Consider the following 25078-nt stretch of genomic DNA (forward strand, 5'->3'; position numbering starts at 1 on the left):
TGAATGAATGAAACTGTCACAAAGCAGCCGGGAGGCCGGTAGAACCATCCAACAATCAATTTGATTTCACTTAGGCATGTTATACGCGTCGAGATAACTTCACAGTCACATTAAAATTCGCCATCTATTGAGACAATATTTTTGTCAACTGCAGTCCTATGACGCCTAATCTGTCTTTCCTATGTACGTTCCATGACTCGCTAAATATCTCAGAGCTTTCTACTTCGCGTTTCTGACAGCTCTCGATCCCGAGAATAATTTGAGCGTGAGAAATTTCGTGTAGGTTATTAAATTATGGAGTTTTTTTACGAATATTTCGACGATTTACTGATTACATTTTGACAGTCGGAGTGTCCTTACTCTGAATGCTGCCTGATTTCCTTGTCTGTGTGTCCACTGGCGAGTGTTTATCAGAGTACCTTAAACTACTGTCTAGTCTAAAAGTCCACTGTGCACTCCACACGTACTCTGCTACCTGAATAGATGCTTCCTTTGTTGTAGTGCACCGCTGACATATGAGGGGAAGTCTTTCAGCTGTCCACGTGATAACGCAGGCCCAGAAATCTGCAGCCAAGACCATCACACAGTCGACGAAGCCTTTGGTTGAGAACCTCCACTCGACTCCAAACCAAAGTATCAATCAACTCTGTGAACAATGCTGCAGATTGCGAGCTCTGCTTGCATCCTGAGTGTGAGGCCAGCAGCTTTCACCACTTCCAGTAGCTGTATGAAGTGAGGATGGTCTCAGGTTCCAAGCAACATGTGTCACTCGTGCCTACATGAACCAAAACTTGCAGATGACTGCACCCTGTACGCTCGATAGTTGCAGCCAAGGCCTCCTCCACATCTCGGATGAGGCTCCCTGGCAGACTAGCTGAATAGACGATGGCTTTCTTTCTGGATCTGATCGCCATTTCCCTAAGAGGCTCCTAAATGCGCCAAACATTGGACCTCCCAATAACTAGTTAACCCCCCTCCCCCGTGTGCTTGCTTGGACCCAGCTGAAGGAGCGGCCACCTACCCACTTCCAGGGTGAATGGGCGAGGCCAGGCGGCCAGCCCCCGCATTCGACCGCCGCCTCGAGACAGGCAAACACGTTACCATCCGCCACTCACCCCATGGAAAGGGCAGATCCACTGCGTCGAGTACAATGGAAGGTCCGTCGGCAGCAGAGCCCTTGGGCGAAACAAGTGACACCTGAGGTCTGTCACGCGAGACGCCAGACTTTGTCACCGCTGCACCGAGGCAGTATCTTGAAACGGCTGGTGGTAGCCAAAAGCCGCTTCAGCTGTCCGAGAATTGCGGCCAGCTCCGCCTAGGTCAGCACACAGCGTGCACACGTCTTATCCTACCAGCACTACGAAGGAAACACCTTCCAGTGTAACCAGTGATACCCTCCACCAATCCCGCAAAATCCAGGCAATAGTTGTAGAAATCTGAGTATTCTATCCCACAGACCTTAACTGACAGCCCACGACCATCCATTGCACAAGACTAAAGCGTTATAATGCCTAAGCTAATCATGAACTCCCACCTGCCAACCAGCTGCAAGTGACCCCACTTAAAATAAATCTACTAAATAGCCGATCATATCACTCGACAATCATATAAATCCCTTAACCACCTCATCCTTATCTATATCAACGTAGTATTGACATCTGCTTCTCCCAAGTTCTACAACTTCCTTCCAGCCCTTCAATGAGATGCAGTCCACCCTTGTTTCTGTACCTGAGTATCTTCCCTGTGCATATTCTGTGCCAACTCATAAAGTTCCCAAGCCTTCTCACACTCAAAACACCTTCACCTCTGCTGCATCTCCCATAAATGTAAATCTAAGCGCTCCATAATCTCCCTCATCCTTGAGAACCCAGGTGTGCTGCTGCACTCCATCAACACGTCCCATCTTCCCTCAATAACAGAACACCTTATCCCCATCTAAATGCAGCCGTGTTCGCCTCCATGTAGTGAACTCATCCTGAATCCTATCTTTCGTACCAACCACCCTACCCTGTCCATTCCATCCCATCCCAAAATAAGGCTCCAATGCATCCTTCCCTTGCTGGCATACCACTTGTCCTCTAACACCCACATCCCACCTCTCAGTTCTTTCCCACAGAGACACCGCACAGCCTTTTCCATATCACATTCTCTCCAGTACTTCTTACATCCCAATCCTTACCCACAGCTACCAGAAACCCCTTGCATGTCATGATCATGATAAAGCGAATGTATCTCATATCACGCTCTTGTAATAAACACCTTCACATATCTTTTCAGAAATTATTAGCCTTACAAGTATTATTTAAATAATAATTAAGTCCCCACATGATTGACCCCATTTGCCAAATCTCTGGGAGTCCTGGTCTCGAGGTTCCGATCACGTCCGACGAAAAACTATAAATTTAAATTCAGAGCCGTAATATATTGAACAAGACATACGTTTGGGTTGCGACAGATACTCCAAATAATTCTGACTCGTAATGTTGCTCATAATCGTTCGTTTATCCCGTTGGGTTGTACCTCACCGTGAGTTTTTCATGTTATAGAGATTTGCACTGCGAACCAGAGGCTTAAGCAAAACTCCATTCCTGTGTCCACAGTGTTTCGTTGTAATGCATAATGGCGGTCGCCAATGTTTGATCACAGGCTACAGCAGACGCTGACTGGAGAACCTCAGCATCAGAAAAACGAATCTCACTCCATGCTGTCTGAGCTCCTGAATGTGTTCAGCATTCAGCACCATTCGAGGGGTGGCGAACCTTACCGTCAATAAAATGAGTGTTTCGTCTTACAACTGTCTCATTACTTCATATACAATGTGATGGTCGTTCTTATAAAAAGTGATGGCCGAGCTGGAAATGCTTCTGTCACGTGTGATAGCCTTTAAAATTTACTACAGTACCGTTCCGATGACTATTAGAACATATTTTTGAGATATTTTACTGAAAAAAACACGGCTATTGCGTATGAAGAGAAATGGCAGTAAAAGTCAGCAAATTAATTATTTACTTTTGGGGCAATGAAACTAGACAGCCTGATTATTCTAGTTTTAGAACCACACAGTCAGTCTTCTGACAATATTTCTATAAACATTTGCAAAGATAATGTCACGTTGCGACTATCCATTCCATTGAACAGCATATTTCAGTCCGTCTCAACTGACGTCTCGTACCTATCTGCAGGTTAGAAACGTACGACTAGCACTAAAACGGTTCTGTTGTTGGTTACAAGTATTCGCAGAAACTTTCACTGCATTTGTAATTATTACTTTTGATACAGGTATTATAATACAACTTTGTAAGTATAAAACAGTGTATAAAATTGTGCAAAAAGAAAGAGATAAAATTAAGCAAAAAGAAAGAGATACCAATGGCTGAAAATGACTGAAATGATTTCCCGTTGCAGGTAGGGGCCCTGGCGGCTTGTTTCCTTGCTCGACGGGGCTACCAGGTGGATGTCTATGAAGCTAGAGAAGGTGAGTGAGCTCAAAAAATACTGTTCCATTAACATAATACTATTAAGATGGTACAGCGACGGTGAGATATCTTGGAAACTCTGACAAATAATTTGTATACTGACAGTGTTGCAGTCTGGAACATATAAGCCCAATTCTTGAAATGAAACGGGTCGAACAAATTGGAATTAGCAGTGTATTTGACGCTTATTGGAAAGGTATCCGTTCATATCTTGAACTTGGCATACAGAAGTTTCTGCGGTTTCCCCAAACAGGGGAAGGTTGCTATTGTTTTCAATGAGGCCACTAACTATGCTCGCCATCATATTATCGAACTGGTAACTGTTTGAGAGAGATAACTGCGAATGTGTTTACAAACTGCCACTAACTTCGGTATCAAATATTGTCCTAGTTATTATAAATGTATCTGAATTGTTAACTTTTCGATTGAGTCCCCACATGATTTAATTTTACCCATGACCCTTTGGTATGGGTGAAAGGAGTTTTGTCAAAAATGAAGTTGTTAAAGATATATCTTTGATCAACCCCTTCTCGAAAATGATTGTATGGACTTCAAGGATAACCACTGAAAGCGATAACACGAAGTCAGTCGAATCAGATTCTATTTCGGAAGATTTTGCTACGCAAAAAGCTGGAAAAATTTTAATAAAATGTTTTTACTCAAAGGAAAATCATCATTAATGATATTGATAAACTGTAGGAATTATAGGTGACCTTTAAATAAAACATCTCTCTTTCGTATCGCACAGAAACTGAGTTTCTATTTTCAGTAGCAAACAAAAAAAATTGACTATGTTTATCAATTTTCAGCAACTTTTGTGGCCCACTTTCTAAACTTTACTGCGTAATTTTTTCTTCTCATTTAACATGTAGCTTGCGTAGTTAAAAAGTGACCTATGACAAACTCATCAATATAAAATTAGATGATATTTTTGTATTAAGATCCATTATTAATCTGATAAATAACAAATATTTTATTTTTTGTTCTTTCTACCCTGTTTAATAGATACTGCGTTTTTATTGAAGCTGGAACAATGCATTGGGACTAGTTACTTCTGCTTCCACTAAATGTTTTAAAGAACTCAGGAATTACTTGAAATGCAAATGAATTGTTTCTTTTCATATTCATCTTGAGGTTGAAGCTACTGGGTCCGTGTTCGCTTACAAATAAATCTGATTTAGGATGGGATCCGCCTTGATCAAATCAATTTTTTCTTCTTTCACTCAGAAATGTTTCGCTGAAATTACTGCATCATCAGTGGAATTTTATTTTCTTTCTTGTTACCACATGCTACGGTTCTTTTTGCTTTGCATGACACTTGTTTTTCTTTCACAGTTTGTCATTTTTTTCTGGTTTCCTCCATTATCATTCACTGTGAAAAACTGCACTTTTTAAACTTTCACTGTCACTGTCTGAAAAACTTTGAGACGATAATTTAGAAACCAAAAAAACTGGCAAAATGTGAAAGTAAAACAACTGTAATGTGAAACATAAAAAAACGCAAAAGACACAGCACGTGGTAACAAGAAAGAAAAATAAAACTTCACTGACGATGCTGTTAAGTTTAGCGAAACCTGTCTGGGTAAAGGAAGAAAAAATTATGTTTTGCCCAGCCAAAAAATAAAAGTTTATTTTAATATTTAAAACTGGAATAAGATTCCAAAATTTATTTATGTGACAGAGGAATATCTATGTAGTACTTGTTTCAAAATAAAAAGTAACTCGTTTGTATGACCAGTAGATTGCGATTAATTTTGAAAGGTCTTACCAAGTGCTCAAGGAAAGGCAACTAACGAGTGAGTGACCGGGGAGGGGGACAGGGGGCGAGGAAGCGGGCCGACAAATGTCTAAGGGAGGGGGGGGGGGGAGAAGGGGGGAAGGAAGCGCCAAATAGTGTAATGCCTGTGTAAAAAAATGTTTCCGAACCGGCCCTGTTACATGTGAATGTCCTACAGAAAGAATACGTTCCTGTTTTAGCTGCCTTTAAAGGTCCTCTTCCTGAATCCTCGTTTACGTTTCGTTGCCTTCTGAGCGAACTAGAACTAGAATGATCAAAACCCTGTGTTCTCCAACGTTAATACGCTAAATTTAGCAACCATGGAAACGAACGTCAAAAAAGTAAACACGCGTTACAGAGTAGAGGTTCCCAATATCGTGTTTACAAGTTACCGACAATACAGAGTCAAAAGCAGGGTAAAACACCAAATCTCGGCGTAACAGGAAAAGTGGTCGTGATTGACAAACACATGAGAGTAAATAAAACTCGAAATCAAAAATCTTCAAAATATTTTTCAGAACAATTTCAAGGAGTAGCTATCCTTCGAAAACAAAAATTTGGTTTTTCTCAACCACTATCACATAGCGAACTTGTTAGTAGCAGTATTTTCGCAAGCTTTCGAATACATGTGTTTGCAGTAACAGGAGTAACAGTCAGTTACAAACGATTACAGTAGAAAATGAAAGTAAAGATCTTGCAAGGTGTGATAACAATTGCCCGACTCCATGTCAGTTTCTTCCACAGTCACTATTAACAATTCGATTCTCCCCAAAATTCTTTGCATTCGATTGGGTGTGGACTTTATGATTACGAGCATACTTTACCGATTACGGGAAGTGGAACAAGAGAGAGAGAGAGAGATACAATTTCGTAAAACACTGGAGGAAACAGCATTAAATCGTACCACAGCATTAAATCGTACCACAGCACAGACGCCTACTGTGTCTGAACAAATTTACAATGTGAGTGCTCATACAGTATTGCTATAATATGGATATATAAACATTTATGCTGATTATTTTTGTCCCCAAAAAATTATACTTGATTGCACCCAGTGTAATACTTTTTTTCTTTATGGGAGGAGGTAATGGTTTAACAAGCAGGTTGCAAATGAACAATTCGATCCCTGTTCACATATCAGAATAAGAGATATAAACGTTACCATAATGTGTTTTAGTCAGTCTGAAAACAAGACGGCAACATTCAGATGAAACAATTCAGAATTAGATATCGAACTAAAGAAATATATCACAATTAAATGACTGTAATTTTTGTCGCGAGAATGAACTACAGTAACAAGACTCGTCTTGGAGATAGTATCACAAGACGTCACTAGATAGCAGGATGAGTGAAAGCTGGAAAATTGCACTACATCATGGTTGGAATCTTTATTTATTTATTGGTTGCCGTTGTTACGCAAGACCTGCACCGTAGAAGATGTTTCAGTCCGTGTTTCACAGTTATTTTTATTATTGAATTCCACACTACATTAAAAACGCTACGATACGTCGTTGTGATAGTACCAACGAAAGTCACTAGATCGCACGCCGATCAAAAGATCGAACAGAGCCCGAGATTTCCCGAACTGTGACGTAAACTGTTCGAACAGTTCGAGTCGCGTTCAGACACAGTCCTACGGTAGAGTGTCACGGTGCTTGGCGTTGCAGACATCCGCACGGCGCAGCTGGTGCAGGGCCGCTCCATCAACCTGGCGCTGTCGTCGCGGGGCCGCGCCGCGCTGCGCGCCGTGGGCCTCGAGGAGGCGCTGCTGTCCAACCACGGGCTGCCCATGCGCGGCCGCATGCTGCACACCACCACCGGCGACACCCGGCACGTGCTCTACGACCCCCAGCACCACCAGGTATGCTACTCTACCTTACACGCCGGAGTAGTCTTCAGGCGTTCATGTTAACTGCCTTCCAGTACTGCAGTGTTCAGATCTGTTCAGATCAGTGGATCCCAACTTGTGGATAGGCCTAATTAACCCTCGAGGGATAAAATGAAATTTTGTTGTGTTTGGGTCACGAAACTAAATTATTTTTGAAGTATCGTTAGTATTACCACTGTTTTGCGAGTGACTAATACTGATTACGTTAGCTGCCAATAACTACGTTTTAATACATTGTCCGCTCCTGGTAGTTGCGTGGTCAGCGCGACAGAACGTCACACCTAACGGCCCGGGTTCGATTCCCGGCTGGGTCGGAGATTTTCTCCGCTCACGGACTGGGTGTTGTGTTGTCCTTATCATCGTCATTTCATCCCCATCGACAAGCAAGTCGCCGAAGTGGCGTCAACTCGAAAGACTTGCACCAGGCGAACGGTCTACCCGACGGGAGGCCCTAGCCACACGGCACTTCCAATAGTATCATTAACACATGACACAGTGTGGTGGAGGCTTCAACTTGTGAAACGAGTGTATGAACATCTTCGTCACAAAATCCATCCACTACCCCCACACACACACTTTGTACGAGGGACGTTTATTAAGTAAAGGAACACATTTTGTTCTCGGCTAGTTTCGGTTGAAAAAATGCATAATTTGCTATGGGACATAGTGGAACATACCCACTTTAGCCCCTATATTTCATGAAATTTCTGCAGCTGGCGGCAGCTATACGTAGCCTTCAGATGTCGTCTGTCACGTTCCAAGCAGAGAGCCGACATTAGGTGTTCTTTGGCAGAAAATCAGAATCGTAGATATTGACGAGCGCTTGTAATATGTCTACGGAGACTTATCAGTGAACAAAAACTCGATGTGTAGTTGCGCGAGTCGTCTGTCATCATCGCATCAAAGTCGCGCTAACTTGTTCGTTGCCCTGTGTGCCGACTGGCCGGACACGGCTGTGACTTGTGCAACGTTGGAACGTGCGGACACTCTCACTTGACGTGATCGACAAACCACATACAAACACCTCGTTGCACAACCAGATGTCTCTGTTCGTAGTGCTGACACGCTCGTTCACAAGCTCGGGTACTTAAAGTGTATCGTGCTGCCCTCAGGAATTTGAAGAAACGCCTTCCGTGTGTCCGTTGCCACAAAAATGCAAACGAGCTTCTCCTTCTCCATGACAGAGCAAGGCAACACGCAAGTCTGCGCATCCGAGAGGGGTTCACAAAACTTCGTCGGACTTCTTAATCCACCCCACAGCCATGATATCGCACCTTCCGATTTCCATCTGTTTGGTCCAATGAAGGACGCACTCTGCGGGAAGGTTGGTTATTGATGCAGCAAGACGTTATCTACGACGTCGACCAGTAGAGTGGTATCTTGGGGGAAAACAGGCTCTCCCTATAAGGTGGCGTAAGACCGTCGCACTAAATGGAGATGATGTTGAAAAAGAGAGTTTTGTAGCCAAAATACTGGGGAATGATATTGTGTTTTGGAATCCTGAATAAAATCAACTTGCTTTCAGAAAAAAATGTGTTGCATTACTTACTGAACCCCCCTCGTACTTTGTAGCATGACATTAAAAACTCACACATATACATCATATTACACGCTCAGATATCTCAAGAAAATACTTTCTTCGAGTTGCAGGTAGATCCGCAACAAATAAAGGACGTGTTTGACGACATAACACAACAGTAACTATGTAACTGCTACTACACCGCTGTAGGGGCTAACAGTGTTATTATTATTATTATTATTATTATTATTATTATTATTACTAGATGGTGTGGTCACACAAAAAGTATAGGCTGCCTGAAGTCTTCCAGTTTATGACAGTTGACAAGTAAGAAGTAGCAGCCAAGAGATCTACAAACTAAGTATAGCAGCACACATTTTAACTTGGTTGATTTTAAATGGGGGTGTAGGGTGTGGATGAAGCTAGGGAGAGGAGTGGTGCAGAGAAAGCTTGTTTTGTAACAAGGGCCTACCCTCAATGTGGGTAGTTAGCTTTCTTTTCTGAGGAGTCGAAGGTAGCACTCACGTTACACTGAGAACTCAACTATCATTGTGTAAAAAGAGGTTGTCATAATGATACTATCTTCTCGGGTTGACAGCCGAGCCAAGATGGCAAATAAGATACTTGCTGAAACGTTCGCCTGAAGATGGCAATTAAGAAACTTGCTGAAACGTTGCTGGAAAACATCACATTGACTGGACTGTCAACCCGAGAAGATTTTATCGTCGAGATTCGCAGAGAAAGCCTGCATTCTCATATAAAGGTTGTCATAAATGAATAATACCGACTGTGTCATTCACTTATTAGTTCGTTGTTTCATAAAACACCTACAGAAACTGTCGTATCTTTCCTTAGTTTAAAAATAAAAGTGTTCAAAAATTCTGTTTCATTGTAAACTGTAGTTACGCGCTTAAGGTGGCTGTGGGGGATGGGGGAGGGGGGGGGGGGGGAGAAGGGTAATAGCAAATATCGTATTGCACTCTGGGTAATGGTTTCAAAGTTTGGGAACCACTGGTTTAGACCAACGTTGCTTTGTCTTTGATTTGCTGAAAAGCAAGACATCACATCTCACTTTCATCAGTGCACAACCAGAATAATTCCTGGACGTGGGTAGTAGGACATACCCTGCATTATTTAACATGTGACCAGTGACTGGGTGTAGAGTATACATCGCAACCCAGGCACAGCTGCTAACGAAAGACGTTAACTGTAGGCAAAACTATGCAAACTATGTTTTAGCTCCGGAATTGATGTCAATATGGTGTAGAAGAAGAAAAGAAGAAGAGGAAGAGATATAAGAACGGCGCTATTGCGCTTTTGTCTGGTTGACTGCTACTAGTGATTTCCTCCAAAGAACTTGGTCTTCTTGCCTTTGATAGTCGATGCAGTATCTATAAAGGCATGCTTTGTGGAAAAAGAAAGGAAGCATCTGAGGTGCCTGCTCACATTCCAAGCTTAATGCATTTTTATCGCATACTCAGTGGCACTGATAGTTATGAGCAGCAATTTTCTGAAATTGGGAAGAGAGCAAAGAACCATCCTGCAAAGAGAAAAAGCAGAAGAGCTTGATGAGGAAAACTTGTTACGCAAAAACAGGGAAGTAGTGAAGCAGCTAACATGATAGGAATGAAGATGCTGTTGGAGAGGAAGAAGATGATGATAACGACGATCAAATTACAATCAGGCATTCAGAAAACTGTTGAAATAACCTTGGCAAAACTCACGAATAATTGCTAGATAACTGGAAGGGGACCACGTTCCCAAGAAAGAATAATATCTGTTTTTATGTGTTGATGGAACAATCACATTACGGAACCTGACATAGAAGAGAAATGCCACTTAGTCTTCGTGGATTATCAGAAAGCCAATGATACGGTATTACAAAATAATCTGTGTCAATTATTTACTACATCAGAGCAGTTAAACAGTTCCATATGGAATGTGTGAGTGTCGTCAAAGTAGTAAATTCAGTGTCACCAAGGTCTCCTGTTACTAATGGTATAAGGCAAGGGTGTACTATATCACTGACGCTATTTAAAATCAATGCGGGGGAAGCACTTAAAGCCTGGAGGGCCAAATATGGAGGCATGGGAATCCCTGTGGGAGATGAAATCTTGTACACTTTTCTCTTCGCTGATGAGCAGGTCGCCGTAGCAGGAAACGAGGATGATGCTTCGCAAGTTAGAAGAGGACTATGAAAAATGGGGCCTCACAATAAGCATGACAAAAACCAAATATCTGAAGGTTTGCGACAACACCATAGAGAGGCTGGAGGCTGGAGCCAGAAATATCAGGGGATGTAATTCTCTTAAGCATCTTGGGGTTATGATAGCCTCAAACGCAAAAAGTGAAGATGACGTTGTTATATCTTCAAGCTGGACCGCGTACCAAATACCAGCATAATAGAAGCTGTGGGTGTCGGGAAATCAATAATAGATACCATGCAGATGAAACCACTAAAATGATATGGACATTGCATAGGATGGACGATAGCTGATGGCCAAAGAAAGTGTGGCAGTGGGCCCTAGCGTAAAGAAGTAAGCGTAGACGACCTAGGAGGAGCTGGAAGAGAGAGGTCTGCTGCGCCAACTATAGAATACTGTACTCGCAAGATGATGATGGTTGTGAAATGTATTTCACAAAATTATGAAAAGGGTAATAAATATTTTTTTAACTAAAAGAAAGCATTGCGAAGCCAGATGAACAGTTCGATTCCGTCTTCCTAGATTCCGGAAAGACTTACTACACTGTACCACGTCATCTACTATTAATCAAAATACACGTATACGAACTATCGTCGAAGATATGTAATTGCTTTGGTAAATATTTGCACAATAAAACCTAGTTCGCTATACTGGATTGCAAACGTTCCTCAAAAACAAATGTAGCGTAGTGTGTCCCAAGGGCCCCAAGGACCCCAATGTTTGCAATATACATAAACGATTTATCAGACTGGATCAGCCGTTTTCTCCAGAAAAATATCTTTCGTGAACGATCGTAAGGAGGTGCAGAAAGACTTCGACAAAATTTCCACCTGAGATAATGGGAATAGATGAAAGCTAACACTTATAACTAAGTGAAAGAACCTTGTTGTATCCGGTTATGTGATTAGTGGTCAAGATATTGAGCTCGTCACATCGCAAAAGTATTTAAGTGTAGCGCTAAGAAACGATATCAGACGAGATGATGACGTGAAACCAGTACTAGGGTAGGCGAAAATGATTCAAATGGCTCTAAGCATTATGGGACTTAACATATGTCATCAGTCCCCTAGACTTAGAACTACTTAAACCTAACTAACCTAAGGACGTCACACACATCCATTCCCGAGGCAGGATTCGAACCTGCGACCGTAGCAGCCGCGTGGTTGCGGACTGAAGCACCTAGAACCTCTCGACCACAACGGCCGGTTTTGGGGAGGCGAAACGAAGGCACAGATTGCTTGGAAGGCTTCTCTGAAAATGCACTGCACTGTAAAAGAAATCATAAACAAGAAGCTAGTGTGACCAATGCTAGAGTGTTGTTCCAGTATTTAGAATCATTACCTAGTTCAAGGAGAATAATGGAGAAGCGCTTTTAGTATCGTATCAGTACGGTATAGCACATACGAAGGAGTCCTTGGAAGAAATACGACGTCGTTCTTACGAAAGAATAATGCCTAAATTTAGAGAAGCTAAGTTCGACGAAGACGGTGCGGCCATCATGCTGCCACCTATCTCAGATATCACATTGAGATGACGAGAATATGATATGAGGTATTAGGGTACGTACAAAAGCGTGTAACAGACATTTTCCCCTCACTAAATACATGAGTGCAATATGTTGTTATCTTTAGTCCGAAGATTAGTTTGATGCAGCTCTCGATGCTATTCTATCCTGTGCAAGAATCTTCATCTCCGAATAACTGCTCCAACCTACATCCTTCTGAATCTGCTTACTGTATTCATCTCTTGGTCTCCATCTACAATTTTTACCCCTATACTTTCTTGATGTCTCAGAATGTTTGCTACCAAACGATGCCAATTTTTTAGTGAAGTGCTACACATTTCTTGTCTCGCCAATTCTATTCAGTTCCTCATCGTTAGTTACGCGATACACCCATCAAATCTTCTGCAGTCTTCTGTAGCACCACGTCTCAAAAACCTCTCTTCTCTTCTTGTCTAAACTGTTTATCGTCCATATTTCATTTCCGTACATGGCTATGCTCCAGACAAATACCTACTAAATCTATATTCGCTGTTAGTAAATTTATCCTCTACAGAAACGCTTTCTTTGTTGTTGCCAGTTTAAATTTTCTTCCTCTCTACTTCAGCCACTATCAGTTATTTTGCAGCCCAAATACCAACAGTCAATTTTCTACTTTCAATGTCTCGTTTACTAATCTAATTCCCTCTGCGTAACCTGACTTAATTCGACTACATTCCATTATTCTTGTTTTATTAAAAAACTAAAAACCCGCCTCGATTGGGAAAAAGCACCTAGTGTTTACCTAGGTTTCGGCGTAGATAACTACACCTTCTTCAGAACAACAATAAAACTCAAAAGTGCCTAATAAGACCTTTGTCAATGATTAAAAGAACACCATAGCTATAAATTTATAAACGAAAAAAAAAGGAAAACACAAACAGTACATATGTACAAAGTCATTGGCAGTTTATGGCGGGTCATGGCCCATCGAACATAGGCCGGTGTGAGGTGGAGCGTACACCATTAAGTAGTGGTTTTGACTTTGTACATATGTACTGTTTGTGTTTTCCTTTTTTTTTCGTTTATAAATGTATAGCTATGGTGTTCTTTTAATCATTGACAAAGGTCTTCTTAGGCACTTGTGGGTTTTATTGTTGTTCTGAGGAAGGTGTAGTTATCTACGCCGAAACCTAGGTTAACACTAGGTGCTTTTTTCGCAATCGAGGCGGGTTTTTAGTTTTTTAATATATTAACCAACGATTGCTGACGCGCTGCGATGTTGAAGTTTCTTATTATTGTTTTGCTTTTGTTGATGTTCATCTTATATCCTCGTTTCAAGACGCTTTCCATTCCGAACAACTGCTTTTCCAAGTCTTTTGCTGTCTCTGACAGAATTACAATGTCATCGGCAAACATCAGAAGTTTTATTATTGCTTCTCTTTTTCTCCTCTTTTTTTTCTTCTTCTTAGTGTACAGACTAAATTACTTCGTGGATATGTTACAACCCCGTCTCACTCCCTACTGTTTCATGCCCGTAGACTCTGTAACTGCCGTCTGGTTTGAGTACCAAGTTGTAAATAGCCTTTCGCTCCCTGTATTTTACGCCTGCTACCTTCAGAATTTCAAAGGGAGTATTCCAGTGAACGTTGTCAAGAGCTTTCTCTAAGTCTATAAATGATATAAACGTAGGTTTGCCTTTCTTTAACCTATCTCCTCAGGGATGTCGTAGGGTCGGTACTGCGTCGCGTGAGCCTACATTTCTCTGAAGTCCAAACTGATCTTCCCCGAGGTCGTTTTCTACCAGTTTATCCACTCTTCTATCAAGAATTCGTGTTAGTATTTTTTAACCATGACTTATTAAACTACTAATTCGGTAATATTCACCCTTGTCAGCACCTGCTTTCTTTGGTATTGGTATTATCACATTGAATAGAATGTGATAGAAAATGGATAGTATTAATGTGATGTACTGTCTGCCATGCGCTATTCAGTAACCCTTGTGACCCGTGGGGTGTACATTTAGGTGTGTAAGAAAACATAATCACAGGATTGTTACACGTGGTTTTTGACACAATACATTTCCACCTCGTGGAGACAATTTTGTGTTCTTTCAGTTTTGCGACTCTCTCTCCGGGAAACGTGCGACATTTAAAACAAATGACAATTACTTAATGATCAATTAAGTATATACACTTTACGAGGGATGTGCTTTCTGTTGGTCGTCTCAAGGCTTCCTGCTACCGAAGACCATGTCACAGGGGAGAAATGTTACTCTCTAAAGTGAGTGAACGTTAGAATAAAAATTTGCCCCTTGGATACACCTAGAATAAGAACATGCTGATCTAGAATGCAGCTGATAAAAATGTATGTAGCATTTGGCTTAAGCCATCGTTTGTGCGTGATGACATGTCAGTTACCACTCACCTGGAGAGCTGCAACACTAATAACAACGACACAAACATGTTTAAATTGTACTTTATTTAGTCTTCTGAGACGCCATCTCGTTACTCAAGAAACGTTAAGAGCGAAACCAAGGTATCGAATACTCGGACGGTGTCGAGAACAATTTTTACCTCTAAGAGATCGGAAAGCTAGTGGTAAAGTCTTTAAGATCTAAAAACTTTTCTTCTCTCTCTCTCTTTCTCTCTCTACGTATCTGTCTAACTTTATCTATCTGGACTTCATAAAGGAGCTTAAAATCCGCCAGTCGGCCTCAATGTCTTTGCATTTATTTCACTAACAAGCTATAATTTAAAGAAATTTAGGCTATCATCTGATACTGGCTGTTAAGAGATGCGAGAATTGTGTTTTCATCCACCGCGAATTAATTTATGTACTTATTTTTATTAACAGCGTGCAATGGTTGCAAGTTCCAACTAAAGTGCAGATCATCCATTTTAAGAACAAGAAACTTTATCGTAACAGATTACTATTCATTCACATTACTGCCCATTCTAGTTATGATCCCATTGTCTGTATTTCACTGTTTTAAAGATTTGCGATTTCGAGACATATTCGGAACGTTGGCAGGCAGACTGATCTTCACTATTTCTAACGCACTGTGTAACTACAGGGCGTCAGTAATTGCAGCTACGTGTCAGACACAAAACAGTTGCGATGGTTCGCCATCAGCGCGCGACACTTACAGATTTGTAAGGGCCACCAGAGTCCGCCTGCTTAGGTGAGTTGTAACGTGCTTGCCTACCATGCAGCGGGCCCAGCTTCGATTCCCCGCCGATGTGGAGTGGGTGGTATGTTGCCCTCATCATCACCACCGCACAAGTCGCCCAATGTGGCATCACCTGAAATAAGCCTTGCACTCGGCGGCCGCACTTCCCCGGATATGGCCTCCTGGCCACCAGTGCCACACGATCATTAATTCTTTTCAGGGGCCGCCAGAGGACTCCGCGGAGACAAGAACAAGGTATATAAGCAGTGCCCGATAACCAGCTAATCCGAGATCATGACCAAAACTGGAAACTAGGTCTCATGCAGAAATTTCGAGTGTGAAACCTCCGACAGCTGAACAAGCAGAGTCTATTGTCTGCTGCAGCTTTAACGAACGTCAGTGCAGACGTGTATTGATTCTATTGGACAGTTTGTGTTCTCAGTCGCGTCAGTCAAATTACTAACCAAAATTAGGCGACGTCCGTCTCCCCTATCTACACGTGTTTATTCTCAATTATAACCGCCTTACAGTTAAAATTCATTTCATTGACAACTTTCAAATCAGGAATGCGAGCTTAAGGCGCAAATTTTTTCCTCTCGACTGTCGAACTTCCCAATCACTTCACCGCCTACGCTGATGGTCGTAAAGCCAAGCACGGACTCAACGGTCTGCTGAAATGTCTTCCCCACCTTCTGAGCCTCAACTAGCTTGAAATTCGTATGTCGACATAACCAAACAGTGGAAGGTCACTGATTAAATTGCGAGCTAGTTAAACCACCACACTCTATTAACTTCAAGCCGTTCCTCCAGCGCATTCTACAGTGTGGTACAGATCCCTACACCTGTGTCTCCCATCAATCCAACAACATTCTCTTAATACATAAATGTCACGTCATCCGTCTAACGGGATGTAACCACGCATTCTCCTTGAAACGTGCTTGTCTAATAGAAATCGCGTACCCGAGCGACTTTCATTTCTTGAGATAATGAACTTGTGTCTACACTGAAGAGCCAAAGAAACTGGTACACCTGCCTAATATCGAGTAGGGCCCCCGCGAGCACTCAAAAGTGCCGCAACACAATGAATCCTGCAGGGATGTCCATAAATCCGTAAGAGCACGAGGGGCTTGTGATCTCTTCTGAATAGCACGTTACAAGGCATCCCAGATATACTCAAAAATTTTCATGTCTGGGGAGTTTGGTGGGCAGCAGAAGTGTTTAAACTCAGAAGAGTGTTCCTGGAACTACTCTGTAGCAATTCTGGACGTGTGGGGTGTCGCATTGTCCTGCTGGAATTGCCGAAGTCCGTCGGAATGCACAATGGACATGAATGGATGCAGGTGGTCAGTAAGCTCACGTACGTGTCACCTGTCAGAGTCATATCTAGACGTATCAGGTGCCCATACCCGTACACGTGTATCCGCTCTTTCGACCAGGTAACATCTTTGCAGTCATCAACAGTCCAATGTCGGTGTTGACGGACCCAGGCGAGGCGTAAAGCTTTGTGTCGTACAGTCACGAAGGGTACACGGGTGGACCTTCGCCTATATCTATTATGTTTCGTTGAATGGTTCGCACGCTGACACTTGTTGTTGGCCCATCATTGAAATCTACGGCAGTTTTCTGAAGCGTTGCACTTCTGTCACGCTGAACGATTCTCTTCAGTCGTCGTTAGTCCCGTTCTTGCGGAACTTTTTCCGTTCGCAGCGGTGTCGGAGATTTGTGTTTTACCGGATTCCTGATATTCACGGTACACTCGAGAAATAGTCGCACGGGAAAATCCCCACTTCATCGCTACCTAGGAGATGCTGTGTCCCATCGCTCGTCCGCTGACTATAACGCCACATTCAAACCCGCTTAAATCTTGATAACCTGCCATTGTAGCAGCAGTAACCGAACTAAAAACTGTGCCATACATTGTTGTCTTATATAGGCTTTGCCGACCGCAGCGCCGTATTTTGCCTGATTACATATCTCTATACCTGAATACCCCCCCCCCCCCCCCATGAACCATGGACCTTGCCGTTGGTGGGGAGGCTTGAGTGCATCAACGATACAGACAGCCGTACCGTAGGTGCAACCACAATGGAGGGGTATCTGTTGAGAGGCCAGACAAACGTATGGTTCCTGAAGAGGGGCAGCAGCCTTTTCAGTAGTTGCAGGGGCAACAGTCTGTTCTAGTATTGATAACGGCTGAAAGCAAGGGGAAACTACAGCCGTAATTTTTCCCGAGTGCATGCAGCTTTACTGTATGATTAAATGATGATGGCGTCCTCGTGGGTAAAATATTCCGGAGGTAAAATAGTCCCCCATTCGGATCTCCGGGCGGGGACTACTCAAGAAGACGTTGTTATCAGGAGAAATAAAACTGGCTCTCTACGGATCGGAGCGTGGAATGTCAGATCCCTTAATCGGGCAGGTAGGTTAGAAAATTTAAAAACGGAAATGGATAGGTTAAAGTTATAGTGGGAATTAGTGAAATTCGGTGGCAGGAGGAACAAGACTTTTGGTCAGGTGAATACAGGGTTATAAATACAAAATCAAATAGGAGTAATGCAGGAGTAGGTTTAATAATGAATAAGAAAATAGGAGTACGGGTACGCTACTACAAACAGCATAGTGAACGCATTATTGTGGCCAAGATAGACACGACGCCCACGCCTACTACAGTAGTACACGTTTATATGCCAACTAGATATGCAGTTGACGAATAAAGTGATGAAATGTATGATGAGATAAAAGAAATTACTCAGGTAGTGAAGGGAGACGAAAATTTAATAGTCATGGGTGACTGCAATTCAAGAGTAGGAAAAGGGAGAGAAGGAAACATAGTAGGTGACTATGGATTGGGGCTAAGAAATGAAAGAGGAAGCCGCCTGGTAGAATTTTGTGCAGAGCATAACTTAATCATAGCTAACACTTGGTTTAAGAATCATGAAAGAAGCCTGGAGATACTATAAGGTATCAGATAGATTATATAATGGTAAGACAGAGATTTAGGAACCAGGTTTTAAATTGTAAGACATTTCCAGGGGCAGATGTGGACTCTGCCCACAATCTATTGGTTATGAACTGTAGATTAAAACTGAAGAAACTGCAAAAAGATAGGAATTTAAGGAGATGGGACCTGGAGAAACTGAAAGAACCAGACGTTGTAAAGGGTTTCAGGGAGAGCATAAGGGAACAATTCACAGGAATGGAGGAAAGAAATACAGTAGAAGAAGAATGGGTAGCTTTGAGGGATGAAGTAGTGAAGGCAGCAGAGGATCAAATAGGTAAAAAGACGAAGGCTAGTAGAAACCCTTGGGTAACAGAAGAAATATTGAAATTAATTGATGAAAGGAGAACATATAAAAACGCAGTAAATGAAGCGGGCAAAACGGAATAGAAACGCCTCAAAAATGAGATCAACAGGAAGTGCAAAATGGCTAAGCAGGGATGGCTAGAGGACAAATGTAAGGAAGTAGAGGCTTATCTCACTAGGGGTAAGATAGATACTGCCTGCAGGAAAATTAAAGAGACCTTTGGAGAAAGGAGAACCACTTGCATGAATATAAAGAGCTTTGATGGAAACCCAGTTCTAAGCAAAGAAGGGAAAGCAGAAAGGTGGAAGGAGTATATAGAGGGTTTATACAAGGGCGATGTACTTGAGGACAATATTATGGAAATGGAAGAGGATGTAGATGAAGATGAAATGGGAGATATGATACTGCGTGAAGAGTTTGACAGAGCACTGAAAGACCTGAGTCGAAACAAGGCCCCCGGAGTAGACAACATTCCATTAGAACTACTGACAGCCTTGAGAGAGCCAGTCCTGACAAAACTCTACCATCTGGTGTGCAAGATATATGAGACAGGCGAAATACCCTCAGACTTCAAGAAGAATATAATAATTCCAATACCAAAGAAAGCAGGTGTTGACAGATGTGAAAAACACCGAACTATCAGTTTAATAAGTCACAGCTGCAAAATACTAACGCGAATTCTTTACAGACGAATGGAAAAACTGATAGAAGCCTTCCTCGGGGAAGGTCAGTTTGAATACCGTAGAAATATTCGAACACGTGAGGCAATACTGACGCTACGACTGATCTTAGAAGAAAGATTAAGGAAAGGCAAACCTACGTTTCTAGCATTTGTAGACTTAGAGATAGCTTTTGACAATGTTTATTGGAATACTCTCTTTCAAATTCTGAAGGTGACAGGGGTAAAATACAGGGAGCGAAAGGCTATTTACAATTTGTACAGAAAGCAGATGGCAGTTATAAGAGTCGAGGGGCATGAAAGGAAAGCAGTGGTTGGGAAGGGAGTGAGACAGGGTTGTAGCCTATCCCCGATGTTATTCAATCTGTATATCGAGCAAGCAGTGAAGGAAACAAAAGAATAATTCGGAGTAGGTATTAAAATCCATGGAGAAGAAATAAAAACTTTGAGGTTCGCCGATGACATTGTAATTCTGTCAGAGTCAGCAAAGGACTTGGAAGAGCAGTTGAACGGAATGGACAGTGTCTTGAAAGGAGGGTATAAGATGAACATCAACAAAAGCAAAACGACGATAATGGAATGTAGTCGAATTAAGTCGGGTGATGCTGAGGGAATTAGATTAGGAAATGAGACACTTAAAGTAGTAAAGGAGTTTTGCTATTTGGGGAGCAAAACGACTGATGATGGTCGAAGTAGAAAGGAAAGAAAATGTAGACTGGCAATGGCAAGGAAATCGTTTCTGAAGAAGAGAAATTTGTTAACATCGAATATAGATTTAAATGTCCGGAAGTCGTTTCTGAAAGTATTTGTACGGAGTGTAGCCATGTATGGAAGTGAAACATGGAAGATAAATAGTTTAGACAAGAAGAGAATAGAAGCTTTCGAAATCTGGTGTTACAGAAAAATGTTGAAGATTAGATGGGTAGATCACATAACTAATGAGGAGGTATTGAATAGAATTGGGGAGAAGGGGAGCTTGTGGCACAACTTGACTAGAATAAGGGATCGGTTGGTAGGACATGTTCTGAGACATCGACGGATCACCAATTTAGTATTGGAGGGCAGCGTGGAGGGTAAAAATCGTAGAGGGAGACCAAGAGATGAATACACTAAGCAGATTCAGAAGGATGTAGGCTGCAGTAGGTACTGGGAGAAGAAGAAGCTTGCACAGGATAGAGTAGCATGGAGAGCTGCATCAAACCAGTCTCAGGACTGAAGACCACAACAACAAAATACTTGAATACGTATGCGTATAACAGTTTCTTTGGCGCTTCAGTGTAGTTGGTGGCTTTGTTCTTGAGGTTTTCGGTGTTCTAAGTCTAGGATGTTAGCGCCGTGGAAATACATCTTCGACAAGTGAGCTTCACAAAGCTAATAAAACCTTCCTTATCGATTCGTTGAAAGAACGCTAGTAGACGTAGAATAAAATAATTTTCAATGAAAGGTCCAATAATAAAACATAAGCCTTAAAACTGGGACTGGGACTGGTTAAACAAAAAAAAAAAAAGAATAATAATTTCGTCTCAAATCTCTGTCCAAACATCCTACTTGAGGCTTATAGTTGATTCCCTTCTGCTGATTTGTGGAGTGGCGACTTGGAAAAGTCCACAGACGATTACCTTGTCTCCCATTAACCGAGTACGACTCTGAACTGACTCTGAAGGACAGCGGATCTGACTATCCAGATTTGTATTTGCTGCGGATCCCGAAAACCGATTAAGGCAAATTCTCGGACTGTTCTCATAAAAAGGTTACAGTCGATTTCGCTATCACCAGCGTAATCCCCCTCCCCAGTCCGAGTCCGAGATTGTGGCCCGATATCGAAGCAAGATTATGGTTTCGAGACGGAACACAAGCCTGGAATGTGGAAGGATTGGGAAAAAAGCCAGCTATACTCTGTCAAAGGAACCATCAAGGCATTCACTGTGATCGATTTAAGGAAATCATTGCAAATCTATATCTCCATGGCTGGACAGTGATTTGAAACACCATACTCCCGAACTGCACCACCTAGCTCGGTTTGTGCTTCCTGTATAATGACTTCATAGTAGACAAAATATTCAATCCTAATCTTCCGTCCTTCTCCATGAGTCTGGTGAACCAATGCGCAAAAGGTTGTAAGGACGAGAAACTGCAACCTTCCTGAAAATGTTGAATAAAGAGCCTCTCTGCAGTGAGTCAAAGAGCGACGCCCGATGACACTGTCAATGACTATTAGCTCGACGGATGGGAATATTAAGTTCTCTGGTATCCTTCGTGTTATTCTTTCATGAGCATCAGCATAAACACAGGCATAATCGCAACAGTAGACGGAAGATATCACTACCAAACTTAGCAAGGGGACAAGAAATGGTCACGGAGCGCCTGGGACTTTCCGGCTGTATTGCGGTGAAATAATCCTGTTCTGAATAAACTTACCTCTTTGAAGTAAGGGAACATAACGTCGAAACACACCTCTCGTCTTTAACTCTGAGCCGATGTGAACCACCTAAAGAGTTACTATATTCAGAGTCTCTTAATTCACGATAATTATCCAAGGATGCTATAAGTGCCTGTGTAATATGTCACTTTGTGTTACATTGTATCTTTTACTTGTCACATCTGACATACAAAAATGACATTGTGTTCGCTGGGGCTCTGTTGATTTAGATCATGTTGCTCCACTGAATCTATTACTCAGCGAACTAATTATTACATTCACCAGAGAATCAAGTAGAACCGATACGCGTGTAGCGTTTAAACTGTAGTTCACATCGTTGAATATCTGATTGTAAAGTTATCTGAGTTCTTGCTATTGAAGAATTTATTTGTTGTTTATTGAATTTTACGTGATTCAGTCCCGAGAATGTAATGTTTAACGAGTAATGAAATCTTTGCTTTTCCTTTGGTCTGTAACTGCTTTTTTTCACTTTGTTTTCTTTTGTTCCAGTGCATCTATTCCGTTGGGAGGAAGTATCTGAACGAAGTTCTGCTTTCAGGTAAGAATAATCATTTGAGACACGTCTTCACAGTTTCTTGTTTCAATTAGGTATTACAACACTGACGGACAAAAAAACGCAACACAAAAGAAGAATTTGTGCGACATAAACAAAATTTGGTAGACGCGTTTCTACATCTGAAAGACGATGTCTATTTCTCGTCAGTCGCGTAAGAGTGCCACTCGTAGCGACATTATGAGGATGCAAATCCGGTTTGCATCAGATACACGGTCGTGAGCGTTAGTTACACTTGACATTGGACGTGGTGAGTTGATGTTAGTCAAAGACGCCATTACCCTCACTGAGTTTGAACGAGGTCGTATAATAGGGCTATGAGAAACTGGATGCACCTTCTGAGGTATTAGAGGAAGATTTGGTAGGAATGCAGCCACCCTACGTGATTGCTGGTAGCCGTGGTGAGGAGACCGGGCTCCGAACGGCGACGTGGCACTACTGAGAGGGAACAACATGATATTCGGCACGTAGCTCTGGCGCATCGTGCCGCATCTGCAGTAGCAATTTGAGCAGCAGTTGGCACCACACTGACACAGCGAACTGTTACGAATCGGTTACTTCAAGGACAGCTCAGAATCAAAGGCCTTGTGGGGTGCATTCACTGACCCCAAACCACCAACTTCAGTGGTGTCAAGCGAGAGCTCATTGGAGGACAGGGTGGAGGTATGTTGTGTTTTCTGATGAATTCTGGTTCTGCCTCGGTGCCAGCGACGGCCGTGTGTTGGTTAGCAGTAGGCCAGTTGAGGGCCTGCAACCAACACACTGGACCTACACCTGGAGTTGACCGATCAAGCGCAACTGGCATGCAATTCCATCCCATAACTGACATCCGGCACCTATACAACACAATGCATTCACGTTTGCATGTTTTCATTCAACACTCTAGCAGTTACATCGGTTATTAACGTATAGTACCAGCATTTCAAATTTGCAGCGGCTTATTTTGCACTCACTTCAACCTATGATCTCGCGTCTTAATCACTTAAATATGTTCCCAGACAAACGCATTCCCGAAATTTCATTACAGTACATTAATTCTTTAGCCCGGATCATCTGCTCTATGGTTTTAATACAATATACCACTTTTCCTTATGGAATGTTTTCCCCGTTTTTGTTCGTACCATTCGTTCCCTTTATAGATGTGGTTCCGCATTCATTTTCCCCCTTTAACTTTCCACAACGTATTTTGGGAGTTGTTTTACCCTGAGCCTTGTTTGCGTCTAGAACAAGGGACTGATGACCCTGTAGTTTAATCCCTTTATCCCTCAAACCAACCGACAAACAATCTCTTTTTGGTTTTGCTGAAAGTACTTGTATCAAATATACTTATCAGAACTACAGTTGAGAATTCCATACTAGCTTTTATTAACGTCAGACAAAGTCATATCGCCGGCCGGTGTGGCCGAGCGGTTTTAGGCGCTTCAGTCTGGAACCGCGCGACCGCTATGGTCGCAGGTTCGAATCCTGCCTCGGGCATGGATGTGTGTGATGTCCTTAGGTTAGTTAGGTTTAAGTAGTTCTACGTTTCTGACATGTTCCACATCCTGGAGGATCTCCTCACTACGGATCAATTGGAATGAAAGTAAATCTAATCTAATCTAATCAAACGTTCTAGGGGATTGATGACCTCATATGTTAAGTCCCATACTGCTCAGAGCCATTTGAACCATTTTGAACCAAAGTCCTATCTTGAATAAGGGTTTGGAAATTTAATATCAAACTGCCATTTTTCTGTATTTCCGCGGGAGACGTCAAAGCTTTTTGAGACTTTTAGTGCATCCTCCATTTTATAGATGAAGCAGACGTGACAATGTAAAATCACAAAATTTGTGCTATACGATAGTGTTAAGGTCGGCCCCACAATATTGTCGGTAGTGCTAAGGTAAAAACTGCTTTAGTTGTATCATGTAACCACTCGTTTAATTGAGAACAATATTATCAGGCTATTCTCTTATAGGGGAGAGGTGAAATATCTCATCAGAATAACGTCCGCAGCAATGTAGCCCCTCAGGGAAATCAAACAGGGCTCAACGCGGCTATTTTTGTTTCTAAATTCTACTATATAAACCATGCGCGGGTATCGTTAGTTCTCTTGTTTTGTTTTCTGCGCTCTGAATGACTCTACGTAGTTACGGCGTGCGATATAGCTTGCATTTCCGTGTGATATGCTACGGGAGGGATCAGGGCACTTCTGTTCAACTGCAAGAAATGTGGCTAATTGATACGGGACAGAATTACGTTGAAACTTATGCTGAAGTCTAGGTAGATCTTTGCCGTAAGGCCACGGACTAAGAATATCTGAGGAATTGTGTGCTCGAGAGAAAGTAGCGATCAGTATTAAACTCTATTACATGCCGAATAACCGATAATATGATCTATGGACTACACGAAGGGACGTTAAATTGAAACTAAGAACAGAATTGGACACTTAGCTTTGTGAAAGTAAAAGCTTGCGAAGTTTGAATGACTGTATCGAAGTACAGCAATGGGCCATGTTGTTGTTGTTGTGGTCTTCAGTCCTGAGACTGTTTTGATGCAGCTCTCCATGCTACTCTATCCTGTGCAAGCTTCTTCATCTCCCAGTA

General features: G+C 42.2%; 1 protein-coding gene across 1 annotated transcript in view; it reads left to right on the forward strand.

The window, feature by feature from the left end:
• The window catches only part of LOC126259282 (kynurenine 3-monooxygenase-like), a 167710-nt gene that overhangs the window by 32930 nt on the left and 109702 nt on the right, over positions 1-25078 (forward strand). Inside the window, exons 2-4 of the mRNA XM_049955929.1 lie at positions 3406-3475; positions 6921-7114; positions 22430-22478. Of these exons, the coding sequence (XP_049811886.1) occupies positions 3406-3475; positions 6921-7114; positions 22430-22478 (313 nt within the window). The remainder of the gene's footprint in view (positions 1-3405; positions 3476-6920; positions 7115-22429; positions 22479-25078) is intronic.

The sequence above is a fragment of the Schistocerca nitens genome, chromosome 5 (assembly GCF_023898315.1).
Source record: "Schistocerca nitens isolate TAMUIC-IGC-003100 chromosome 5, iqSchNite1.1, whole genome shotgun sequence".
Classification (NCBI taxonomy): domain Eukaryota; kingdom Metazoa; phylum Arthropoda; class Insecta; order Orthoptera; family Acrididae; genus Schistocerca; species Schistocerca nitens.